Below are 13,004 nucleotides of genomic sequence, written 5' to 3'. Positions count from 1 at the left end.
GCAATGAAGGCAAGACTTTTTTTCAATACTTTTTTTTATAATAAAATGGCTAATTCATAGTTTTTTATTTCCACATTAATAATTTTATTTAATCTTTTTTTTGTATTTGTTGTATTTTTATTTTTTAAAGTACACAGTATGACCTGATATAAAGTCCAAATAAAGTCTAAAATCAAAACAAGTAAACAGAAATAAAAATAAAAACCTCTAAAAAACAACCCACATAACTAGTGAGGAGTGTACTTGAAAAAAAAAGAATACATTTGTACAGGGAAAATATAGAAAATAAAACATCTCTTTTCAGTTGAAATAATTTCTAATAGGTTTGACGGTCCACTTGGTCCACATCTTGTAAAATGTGTCCATTTTACGTTTTTGAAGTGTGAATATCTATTTCTTAGTGGGAGATTTAAATTTTAACTTCTTTATTGTGATATTTTATTTATTTTTGTTTTACTATTTTTATCTTTTTTTTTTATCACTTTTCCTCTAGAAATTGGCAGCTGCTAAGCCATCAAGAAGAGGCTTGCGGTAGAAATGAAGCAAGAAAGATGAAGTCATCATCAATCATGTTGCTCCTTCTAGCCCGTGATGCAGCTCCTGCAGTTAAGGGAGAACATATTTGGGGATGAAAATAAAAATAATTATATAAAAACATAACCCCAACCTAATTTATAGATATATGTACAGTATTTATATAACTTTTGTCAATCGAAAATGAGTCTGCAATTGAAGTGTTAAACCTTCCACTGAAGCAAAATTTTAGTTGATTTAAACCATTTTTTTAAAAAACTTGTTTTTTCATCCAATCCTTTCGGGGGGGATTTTAAAAGGATAATTACATTGCTAAACCACAAGACGAATTGACTTGAAATTTTAATATATTGTATAAAATTGGCTCACTCTGCAAAACATGCTCTGACCTAGACTATATTTTCAGAATAGACAGTGTGGGCTTTAATATACTGTTACAATCAGCTAAAAGCTGCATATGAAACAGTTATGACATGTTTTATAAGTTTTGTACACCCCATATTTAACTAACCATTGTTAGATACAGCAGATAAAAACCTGCATGTAGTGTTTCAAAAGTCAACTTGTGCGTAAATGATACTTGTGCTCTGCATTATTTAGTGTCTAATGAAACAACTAACAAGCTAACTATTTAAGGAGAGGATAAGAACAGTCATAATGGTGTTTACATGATGTCATCACGTGTCAGTAATAAGATATGATCCAATAGCATAGTATCCAATATCCTAATTAGATTTACAAACCCAGTGGTGGTTTTCAATGGTGGATACTGTGTCTCCTTTAAAAATCCCCCCAAAAGGGTTAGCTTACATACCTCTCAAATATTTATGTCTCCCAAGAAAGCATTTTCTACTTTTCTGCACCAGTGAAGTAGGCAGTGTTATATTGTCATCATTTTAAAAAAAAAAACATATTTCTGTCATCTGTATGCAGTATTGACAATTTTGACTGGCTGTGAATGGTTGTAAATATTTCTGAATGTTTTGTTTTGTACACACATACAGCACAAAAGTGTATTGGTCGATAAGTTTTACAACACGTATATATATATATGAGTGATACTTTATTTCACTTACTTACAAAGAGAGAGCAAAATATATTTTATATAAAACGTTTGTAACTTGTCTTAGGATAAGGTTGGGTAACTCGGAATCATGTTAAAAGCACACCACGTGGATGATTGATACTATTGAAAAACCAACGGAACGGTGTTATCAGTATTTAATAATGTCAACAAAGTATTTTTCTATTCGAATGCAGCCGACAGTATTTGCGCATGCGCTTTAGGTCTCATCAAACTAGGACGAAACAATCAACAACAACAAAAAATGGAAAGAAAGTATTGTTGAATTTAATGACGGTCAAACGCGTGCTTCTCTGGACTATCCTCAAATTCAAGTTGAGGAGACCTCGTCTGTCAGAAGGGAGGCGTCACTGTCTCAGACTTGACTAATCCAGCAGACGTCCTGCTGCTTCACTGCGCGTCTGCCCGCCGCCAGGAAGAAGCTCAGCTCGCCGGCTGGAGTCACTGACTCGTATGTGGGATCTCAAAACTTCCCCGAATTGCCTGCCTTTGAAAGAAACATAGTAAGTGTGTTATCTTTTTTTTTTTTTACCATTGCCGTTTATCAACGATTTATGTAGAAAGTTATAGTCTTATTTCAGGGCTAATAAATTAACTCCTGTCTACTTGCTATTGCTATTTTTGACGGTTAAAACGCAGTATCAATTGATAAATAATTAATAAATATATATCACCAGCTACGTAACGATGTAAACTAACATAAGAGGTTTAGAGTATTATTTGTGTTCTGTAATGAACTGTACTATCTTGTCGGTTTTAATATTTTAAAAACCTTTTCACCCGAAACCAAATACTCTTTAATTTCCTTTCCTTCTCACAGTCAGTCGTGTATATGTATCCCGTGCAACACAATGTGAAATGGCTGCAGGATGTAACGGTTCTGAAATACACTATTAAAAATAAATGGTACCAAAGTTAAAGATTCATTCACATTTTTGCAAAACGATCACATACTACATGTTGCTTTTAAAAATGTAACTTTTTATAACCAAGTTACTTCATGAATGTCGGAATGGAAAGAAAATCCTGTCTGATCGTTGGAACACAGGAAACTATTGCCAGGAAATAGCAAGGTCTAATGTCCTGCTTTAACTTGACCACAGTGTCCATGCATACGCTTTGTTTACGTCACCTCTTGACTGTGCACCTTTTCACGGAAATGGGAAGGAGCCATTACTTCAAAGAGTCATTGACTTTTTAGAATAAGAAGCGTCTCACCTCCCTGACTGGATTAAGGTCAGATAGTAAGAGGATTTGAATCTACTAAATCAAGTAATGATCTGTATCGCTTGTGCTGTATAGGCTGAGGTCCGTTTTATTTTTATGTATTTATATATATATATATATATTTGGATAGGTTCTGTTTTGAATTCCAGTTTTATCAAGATCTAAAGATCTAGTTAGATAGCTTTTCTTATAAATGGATTTGTTTTAAAGTATTATCTTATGTGTTACATTTATATTCTGTTGACACTTGAAGAATGGATGAAAATGAATTACTCTTTTGATTGTTTGATCCTGATGGTGTCAGTTCTTCTATTCTATGTCCTAAGGATGGCTACAAACATTTACATGTCATGAAGTCAATAGCGCCTCATAGATTTGGCTTTTTATTATCACAGATTCTAATTCTAAGGCACTAACTTCAGATTTGTTATCAAATCTAACACCATCTATGGGAACTATGAATGTAATGTAAGCAGTTACCTGGTGTTTTATGTTATATAAGACAACAGTGGTACTGTTGTCAACAGAAATACTTTTTTTTAAGTGTACCACAATATTGCAGGATGTCTAAAATGTGTTCTGCCATTTGAAAATAATCTGCAAAAATAAATAGTGTGACGTTTACAAGCATATCGGGAACAAAAACTGACATAGTGTAACAAAGTGCAAACAACCCTGCAAGGGTCAAGATTTTAAGTGCTCACAAAAAGTCCAGAACCAAATAATAATAACCCTTTTTTAATAACACTTAGAGTAAACAAATCAAATAAAAGTATTCCCTGCTTTAAAACTAACAAGTTTTTGAGAATAAATATTAATTAAAGAAGCACACTCGGTATCATCGTATATATTAGAACAAATTATGTTAACAAATCCAATAAACTAGTCTGAATCTGATTCACAAAAGGTGCGCATGCATAGGACCTTGGAGCACAGAGGTTTGGATGACTTTTGTCCATGATCACTGTTTTAAACAAAATTTTAAAACCAGAAAACACCCAATAATCACATTAGTATTGACAGATACTGCGTCGTGCAGTATTTATTGAATAATGATACGTTTTTTATTGCGGTCCCCAAACTTGGATCATCATTTGATCAACACGATTTAAAGGTTAGTTAGAAAACCATTTAACGGTGTTATGACTAAACTAAACTAGTTAAATGTATTTTTTCATCATTATATATGATGGAGCGTCCGCTGAAGACACAAACACACCGAACTCTGTGGTGTTAGGCTTTATTCAACACAAACTCCTATTTGTTGGCTTGAGGCAGTCAACATTAACACTAACAAGAAAGTTTGTTGTTGTTGACTTTCAGGCAGTCGCCTGCAAGTTTCTCTCGTCTCTACAGAACAGCACAGTAAACTACTTTATTTTCTTTCATCTCTCCTTTTTCTCAGATCTCTTCATATTTTTGTTGTGATGCTTCTCTGGATGCTTAATGAAGTTAGTGGTGTTAAATCTTGTGAAGCCATTTTCCCTTCTACAAACATCCGCTCACATCTTCTCTGCAGCAGAGCCGCTAGCTCTGTTTGCTTCACCGGTGCCGGTGTGTGACATAAGCGTAAATATAGTTATTAAACTGCTTGGGTCGGATGTGTGGATCACAGCTTTTCCACTGTACCCGATCCAACTTTTAGGGGCTTTTTTCATTGTGCAAAATTTCAGGTTGTTTAATTTTCGTTCTGCAATCTTGAAAATTGATCTGCAAATTGCCGACGGGTATTTCGAACACTAAGACATATTGCTAATGTCACCTGGCATGACCCTCAAAAAGACCCTGGAATAACTTGACAGCTTGGAGATTACTAAGGTTTCCTTGTTTGTCTTGTTCATCCTGTTTTCTTATGTAAAATTTGAGCCACAATATGTTGCTCCAATGACTTTGCATAAGCCTGGGCTGCATTCTGGTAAAATTTGGTTACTTGTCAAAGCGTGTGTCAGCAGTTTCCAGCACATATCCTTTGTGTCATCTGACCTTAATCTCCGAATCTCATTAGATACTGCAGTAGAACATCAGCAGTTTTTGTTGTGGTTGTAGGATTAGCTGCCAGGAGACATGGATGCAAGCACTAATCGTTCACACTGACAAGGCTTTCAGGTCATGATCACACATTCAGTGTCAAGAATGAAAGTGGTTACCTGGATGATTAGTGTGTCAGGGATTAGGCGGAGCTTCAGAACACGTTGGCCTAATACCAAGTTATCGCTCACCAATATGGTTTAAGTGTTTATATTGATTTATGTGTCTTTTATTTTAGTTAAATGTCACCAACCTACATCTCTGTGCAGAGTTACAACTTTTTCTACATTTTGACTTTCAAAAGCAACTACTCATCTCATTACTTTACAGACTTGTATAGATTTGCAATTCAAATGTTCACTTAAGAAAATCGAGAAGCTTCCCTTGCTTTCAGAGTTGAAAGTCATATTTTCATACAAACCAGTTGAAAGAACAAAAAATGTATTTGCAAACTTTGGCATTTATTCGATGCTGCTGCGATTGACTGAACCAATCAAAACACCAAGGCTTCGGGTCCTTCAGTAGTTAACCCTTTAATAGATATTTAAAGGAAACATTTGTGCTTGACAGATTGACGCCCATACAACATTATTTAAAGAAGCAGATGACTTGTAGTTATGTACAAGTTGATAAAGTGATTCATAAAAGCTAAAGTTGGTTACTAACAAAATGGACAACAATCTGACTTGCCTATACTTTCAAACCCTTGAACTATTAAATGGCTAATATGTTTCTTGCTGAGTTGTGTTCTTATGGATGTTTGTCTCTTTCAGGTGTAGGAGGCTGCTAACTAGAGGCAAGCCATGGAGGATGGGAAGCCAGTATGGGCCCCCCACCCCACAGACGGGTTCCAGCTGGGAACTATCGTTGACATAGGGGCCGATGCACTCACCATTGAGCCACTAAACCAAAGGGGCAAGGTGGGTCATGCACGCTGTCTCTTACAATTCTGGTTACAATAAAAGTAATATTAGTATAATAAAATTAATTGATCATTATTCTAAAAGGTAAAACAATATCAACTTGTGATTTGTAGATAAAAATACATTGTGAAGACTTTGGCATGATACATTGAAAGTCAGAAAGGTGTGGACAGAACAATATGTCAAATATAGGACACATGAGAGCCCACGTGTACAAAAGCATGAATAAATCAACAGCGGAGCAGCCGGTGCTCTGATAATGTTGCCTTCAGGGAGAGCAGTTCATTAGGAGATAGAGGCCACCTGCTACACCTGAGCTGTCCCATGTCCCCAGCAACTCAGATGTTTACAAAAGAAGCTGTTGATTTCAATTTGTTTGCTTCAATCCTCCAATCATAAGCAGTGTAACTTTTCCTATTGTGTTGTAGAAGTAAAACGGTTTCAAAGGATAAAAAATAAATTTCCTGTATTGTACCACCTGTTTAAAATAGTGCATATGTCCATTCACCTTCAAAAGTAAAAAGAAAAAAAAAATCTTATAGATAGATATACATTATGTCCATGGTCTATAAAAAGTATTTTTTTTTAAAGTAAGGTTATTGTATAAAATGGTTCACTCTGCAAAAAAGCTCATTTGAAGAAGATATCCTTCTATTTACAATCTCCCCTGCTTTCTCTGCATCACCTGTTTTCTTCAACCATCTTTGAACACATGCAGTTGGAAAAGGTAGTGCAAAGACAAAATTACCAACATTAGAGCAGTTTGACATTCCACTATGTCATCACCCAGAATGTGTGTGAATGTATTATAGTGTTGGCCGCATATATCCACACTATAGTAAAATAAGAACTACACAAATGAGGGACATGATGCTGGTGGAGGCACAGGTGGTTGGTTGTGGTGTGGTTTGGGTGAATGTCAGCTCAACTGACAAGTGTCACAAGATGCAACTCTACCGTACGAATTGCATTTAATTTGTCATTAGCACATTTAAACATGATTTGAATTGGAATTATTCAAGTCTATACTGAAATTGAATGCCTGCAAATGACTATAACATATCAAACCGCCCAGGGGCCCAATCTGGCCTCCCAAGTCATTTAATGTTGCCTGACAAATGGTTGTCTCAAAATCAAAGTTGATTAATGTTCATATTGATATGCTGATTTGTTACCACATCACTGTTATAAGATAAAGAACAGAGATAATAAATGTCAACAATTATACCAAGCTTTGCAATAAGAGTAAACTGATGGTGTAAGAAATGCATTTGATGGGGTGTTTTGGTGTGAGAGGACAGACACAGGTACAAGAAAGATTGAGCCTCTAAAGATAAAAAAGACAATCAGTCTCATACTTCCTCTAATAGTATGATTGAGTTTTGATACTATAATAAATAAAGTTGAGGTTATCTTGGAGTGAGAAAACCATCTAGACAGGGAGAAAGTAACATATCTTGTTGTAAATCTATTTACAGAAAAATGCATTTAGCTGTTCTCAAGTGGAAATGATGTGATGATAAAAGGATATTTTCAGTTTTGTAGGTGCACAGTTTCATTAGACTCTTGACTGGTGCAAGATATGGAAAAATATTTAGAAGAAAGAGATACACTTTTTTTGGACGAGAGACAAGCTTACTACTAGTGACCCTGGTCTCGAAAAGCGCTATATAAATAAATATTACTTACTTACTTACTTACTAGTGACTAGTAGTAGTTCTAGGGCTGTTAAAGCTTAATTAAGTAGTGCCATCATGTTTAAAAATTATGCAATGTTCAATAAGAACGAGTTCAAAGCAAAAAGCAAAAACAAAGCAGGAAAATAGTGCTAATACCGCCATCTAGTGGAATCTGAAAATAATGACACTGCTTCACGAAGCTTTATCAGACCATCACAATTACTACATCATAAAGTGTATATTATCTGATGAAATGTCAATTTAAGTGTTTTAAAGTTAAAGGAAAAAAGGGAAAAATATATATGTATATATATATATATATATATATATATATATATATATATATATATATATATTTCTGCACATCATCTACACAAAATTATCTATTATGTTTACATTTCTTTGCTAGGGTAGAATAACCTTTTGATTTTCAACTTCACTCTTAATACTATGAATGAATCTTTAATCATGTTCCCTTTTAAACTAAAAAAAAGTGGTATTATTACATTACAAAAGATTAGCAACCAAAGACAACCGAGCTTAAAGCAGTGATTATATTAAAACATTGTATTGCAATCTGAATTAAATATATTTTGCACATTTTCTTTAATCATAATTGTTTCACCCTTTGTATCAACCTGCTGTACTTACCAAAAAAGGCTTTGTTTAATTTCTATGTTCAAACTGCAACACATAAATGATCCCTGACAAGAACTGGAAACTACAACAGCCTCACTGCAAACTCCTTTCAGTAAGTGAATGAAAGGATCAATGAGGATCTTTGTTATCTAGTTCGGAGCTCATTAGTGCCTCATTTCGCTTCACGAACCACAGCATTGTACAGTTTTTTGGTTGGACTTTAGTTAAAGGTTTTTTGCTGCCAAATTGCAGCAGCAAGCTCTCAACAGAATGTATTTGTTCTCACATGCTTGTGTGATGATAATCTGTGGTCACATTATGGGTCCAGTGGAGTCCCTTGCACCAATCGGACTAAAAAGAGCTGAGCCAGAAGGCTAATGTCTCCATATTAATATTGTAATAGTGTCATATAGATATGGATTGGAAACTTATCATTTTGTTGCTATATATATATATATATATATATATATATATATATATATATATATACAGTATATACTTAATGTACACTTAATGGCTGTAATGATGACTTCATTAGTTCTCAGAGGGGCAGCTCCAAGCCTTCAGCACACACACTACACTGCTCATGCACACAATCACTGTCTTCAGATCTTGTTGCTCTGCTGCCAAATTATTCATGATCTTGTCTGTCCATCCACTTTTTTTTTTTTACCCCAGCCAACTTTATTTCCAACACATTTGGTGTACTGCTGTAAAAGTATTGATAATATGATTATTGAATGAGCATTTTTGTTTTTATAATTTTCAGACCTTCCTGGCACCATTGAGCCAAGTCTTCCCAGCAGAGGATGACATCAACAAGCATGTTGATGACAACTGTGAGCTCCGTCTTGATTTCACCTAGTGATGGTCTGATGAAGCTTCATGAAGCTGTGTCATTATTTTCAGAGTCCACTAGATGGCAGTCTCTGCACTATTTTCTTTTGTTTTGAACAATTCTTCTAATGAAACATAACTTCATTTTTAAACTGATGGCGCCACCTACTGACCTCTAAACGACATGACATTGATTCATGAATCTTCATCAGACCATTACTAGTTTCACCATTATGCCGTTTAATGAACTTTGTTTTCAGTTTGTTATGCTTTTTTCATTTCAGGTAGCCTCATGTACCTTAATGAAGCAACCCTCCTAAACAACGTCAGAGTGCGGTACAAAAAAGACCACATTTATGTATGTATTATGTATTTATCGCTGTGTGCTCTATCATTTCTCAGTTGAGAACAAAAGACATGATCTTTTTTCTTTGGGGAAACGAAACAGGTGGCAAAGAGGGATAGGTATGGTAGCTGAGGGGTCACAAAGTCAAACCTTATCCTGATCCTCACTTAGGAAATGAGGACAGATGGTAGATGTAGAATAAAGGCCAGTAAACAAGTTGAGGTGTGTCTCCATGGCTCTTTTTTTGTTAAGCTGATGCTTCATGCTGCTTAATAATTAATTAGTCTGTGGACGTTGTTACACAGTGTTTAATTATTTGTATTTCTGTGTTTTCAGACGTATGTGGCGAACATCTTGATTGCTGTGAACCCTTACTACGACATAGCAAAACTGTACGGACCTGATGCCATTAAAGCATACAAGGGAAAGTCCTTAGGCACAATGCCTCCTCATGTCTATGCCATAGGTGACATTCTATTAACATTTTTCTATTTTCAGCTTACCAGGGAGAAGAAATAATTAAAAAAAGAAAGGCATGTAGGTCATGTATAGCAGGGCCTTGAATTATTATCACAGGAACATACTGTATACATATATAAGATGCACAATCTATACCATCATATCTGAAAATAGTAATTATAAGGCTATGGTAGTGTGTGCCACCATGGCAAACCGATTCACTTTAATGTTTAAAATTAGTATTTTAGTGTTTTCTGCTTTGCTGATGTTTCAAATTTGATATACAATATGCATGTAACATGTTTTTTTCTAGCTGACAAAGCTTACAGAGATATGAAGGTTCTGAAAACGAGTCAATCCATCATAGTATCTGGTGAATCTGGTGCAGGAAAAACTGAAAACACCAAATTTGTTCTCAGGTACATCGACTCTCATGCTCGCGCCCTACATTTACAATATCTTTACTTTCATGAGATTCTTGTTGTAAAAAATAAATAGTTATTAAAGTTGTCTTTCATGGTCTAGATACTTGACCTCAACATATGGAAGTGGCCAAGATATTGATGAAAGGATTGTCGAAGGTGCGTCTCAACTCATTCTGAGCTTTGAAACTGTTTCATTATAGACTTCTCGCTCATTAATTTAATATTTTCAGCAAATCCACTACTCGAGGCATTTGGCAATGCAAAGACAGTCCGGAATAATAACAGTAGCCGCTTTGGGAAGTTTGTGGAAATCCACTTCAATGAAAAGGTTTGTATATTTGTACCTATATGCACCCTCTGTAAGCTTAACTTGAGATGAACCATATCATACTGTCCTTACAGAATTCAGTTGTGGGTGGATTCGTCTCACATTACCTCTTGGAAAAATCCAGGATTTGCATGCAGAGCAATGATGAAAGAAACTACCACATCTTCTATAGGCTTTGCGCTGGAGCATCTGAGGACATCAAGAAAAAACTACACTTGGACTCTCCAGAAAACTTCAGGGTTAGTTGTCAACTAGTTTTAAAATCAGAAGTGAAACCGGAACATAAAATACTTTATTTATCAATATAAATAAAGTGTTAATATTACATTTTGTAATAAAAAAAAAAAATCAAAGTTACATTTGTTGCTGCAACGATCTTTGCATAAAATATTAAAACTATATTCTTATAAGCAAGTAAGTAAATAAGCTTTATTTATAAAGCACCTTTCGCCAACTAGGGTCAAAAAGCGCTTAAACAATGAATCAATACACAATTAAAAATACTTTCAAATTTAAAATCTTTAAAAGGCAACACAGTGACTAAAATAGCAGACCTAAGACAATAAAGAAAACGCCTGCATAAACACAAAGGTCTTAAGTATAGGTTTCCCAAAATTATTTTTATTAATGTTTATTTATTTGTTTTGGTACAGAAATCTGGTGTACAAAAACCCCTTGAATATGTGCTTCATATACTTTGTGTTTCAGATTTGTCATTTGAAACAGTTTATTGAAAAACAAACCTAATAGGATTACAATTTATTTTCCACTAGATGGCGCTATAGCACAGTAAAATATGACATCAAAATGGAGTCACCGTTATACGAGTTATTTATGTGTGACTGAAGAGATAATTCATTTTTTCTCATTCATTCGTTTTGAAATAAAATCCCTTGTTTACATTAACAGAGCCAATGATTTTATCATGAAGGAGGCAGTGTCTGTGGAACACAGCCTCTTTTATGTTTTTTCCTTTCCTCTACACCTGTGTTGATTTTTTCATGATGGTTTGACAGTTTTCAGAGACGTGTATTCACTTTCATTTTTATCTGCAGTACTTGAATCGAGGTTGCACCAGATACTTTGCTGGAAAAGAGTCCGAAAAACAAATCATGCAGAATCGCAAGAGTTCAGAGGTAATGAATTCATCAATTTTATGATCATGTTTTTATTTTAATTCATGAAAGCCGTTTTTTTTTTTTAGAATAACCATAGATTCAACAACTACATCGTTAAGACACAGCGTCTTGTTAGAAATTCCATAGGGGGGGTCATGAGTCATTTTGTGAAACGATTAGGAGAATTGCTTTCCTAGGGATTTAATATGAAGCTTGATTTTTTTCTATTACAGAAAGAATACAGTATTCATGTGACCTATTTCAGAATGATGGATGCACGCTTTAGCTTTCTCTCTCTCTCTAGATATATAATTGATTTCTTTATTGTAACAAATTAAGTTATAAATTTGTTTCCAATTCCTAACTATTCCAAATTAGACAGCAACTGTTTCAGACAGTTATTGACAAATATTTACTCTTATTTAGTTGATTACATTCATAAAAATCGCTCTGATGTTAACACTAACTACATTCATGTGTGTCTCTGTTTCTGATACAGGACAATAAGGTGAGGTTTCACGCTTATTGATGCTTGTGTTTCCTTAAGTAAAAATGTAAACATGGGTGGTTCTATTCTCTGTGTTCTTTATTGGGACTGGTGCTGGTTTTTCTTATTCAGTTCTATTAATTTCTGTCACAGTTTATAAGCCTTATTTGGTGATAAAGTATTTGAATTAGCTCTCCAAACCATGACATCTTGTTGTAATTAGACAGTTTAATTATCACTGTGTGATTGATCAGCTAATCCTACTTCTAATAAATATCCTGGTGGGTTGTTCACTGACATTTCATATTGCATGTATGAGTTCTCCTTCTGTCATTATTTATGAGATCTGGAAGCCACTGTAGCATAAAAGACTTCAGAGTTCATGGGGTGCATGCTTGCTGTGTTCTCCTGGTGGTGACATTTCATTGTATGAGTTCTGCTTTGAAATTACAACTTTCAACTTAATCGTTCTTTTATTTGGGATTTCTAATCCTACATGTAGATTGTGGTAAGTATGACATCATCAGAGATCATCTTTACTCATGAGTCTCCATGTCTCTCTCACTGAATTTTGTGGTGGCAGCATCTAAAGTTTGGAGCTTTGAAGGACCCTCTGCTTGATGACCAAGGGGATTTCAACAGAATGTGTGTGGCCATGAAGAAGATCGGTCTGGACGACACCGAGAAACTGGACCTGTTCAGAGTTGTGGCTGGAGTTCTGCATCTTGGGAACATTGACTTTGAGGAAACAGGGAGCAGTTCAGGTCTGAATTGTTTTAATAAATATGTATGAGTGTAACTTATTGTATATATTTTGAAATGTCTAATAGATAATCTCTTGTCCAGCCTTCTCTGCAAGCACTATAAGCATCTCATGCCTCGTCTTCTCA

At 34.8% G+C, this 13,004-nt stretch overlaps 1 protein-coding gene across 2 annotated transcripts in view; it reads left to right on the top strand.

Annotated features, from left to right (window-relative positions):
* The first annotated feature begins 2,034 nt into the window (after window positions 1-2,034).
* LOC148060950 (unconventional myosin-VI-like) overlaps window positions 2,035-13,004 on the top strand; it is a 33,228-nt gene continuing 22,258 nt past the window's right edge. Inside the window, exons 1-11 of one of the 2 annotated variants that reach the window (XM_087779483.1) lie at window positions 2,035-2,121; window positions 5,647-5,793; window positions 8,884-8,953; window positions 9,236-9,309; window positions 9,634-9,763; window positions 10,070-10,175; window positions 10,282-10,337; window positions 10,412-10,509; window positions 10,584-10,748; window positions 11,565-11,645; window positions 12,698-12,878. In XM_087779483.1, coding sequence (XP_087635609.1) covers window positions 5,677-5,793; window positions 8,884-8,953; window positions 9,236-9,309; window positions 9,634-9,763; window positions 10,070-10,175; window positions 10,282-10,337; window positions 10,412-10,509; window positions 10,584-10,748; window positions 11,565-11,645; window positions 12,698-12,878 — 1,078 coding nt within the window. In that variant the 5' untranslated portion in view covers window positions 2,035-2,121; window positions 5,647-5,676. The remainder of the gene's footprint in view (window positions 2,122-5,646; window positions 5,794-8,883; window positions 8,954-9,235; window positions 9,310-9,633; window positions 9,764-10,069; window positions 10,176-10,281; window positions 10,338-10,411; window positions 10,510-10,583; window positions 10,749-11,564; window positions 11,646-12,697; window positions 12,879-13,004) is intronic. The other variant, XM_087779484.1, reaches the window with a different exon arrangement.

Source organism: Callionymus lyra, chromosome 18, assembly GCF_982586985.1.
Source record: "Callionymus lyra chromosome 18, fCalLyr1.hap1.1, whole genome shotgun sequence".
In the NCBI taxonomy this organism is placed as follows: domain Eukaryota; kingdom Metazoa; phylum Chordata; class Actinopteri; order Syngnathiformes; family Callionymidae; genus Callionymus; species Callionymus lyra.
This window is presented reverse-complemented; position numbering and strand designations above follow the sequence as displayed.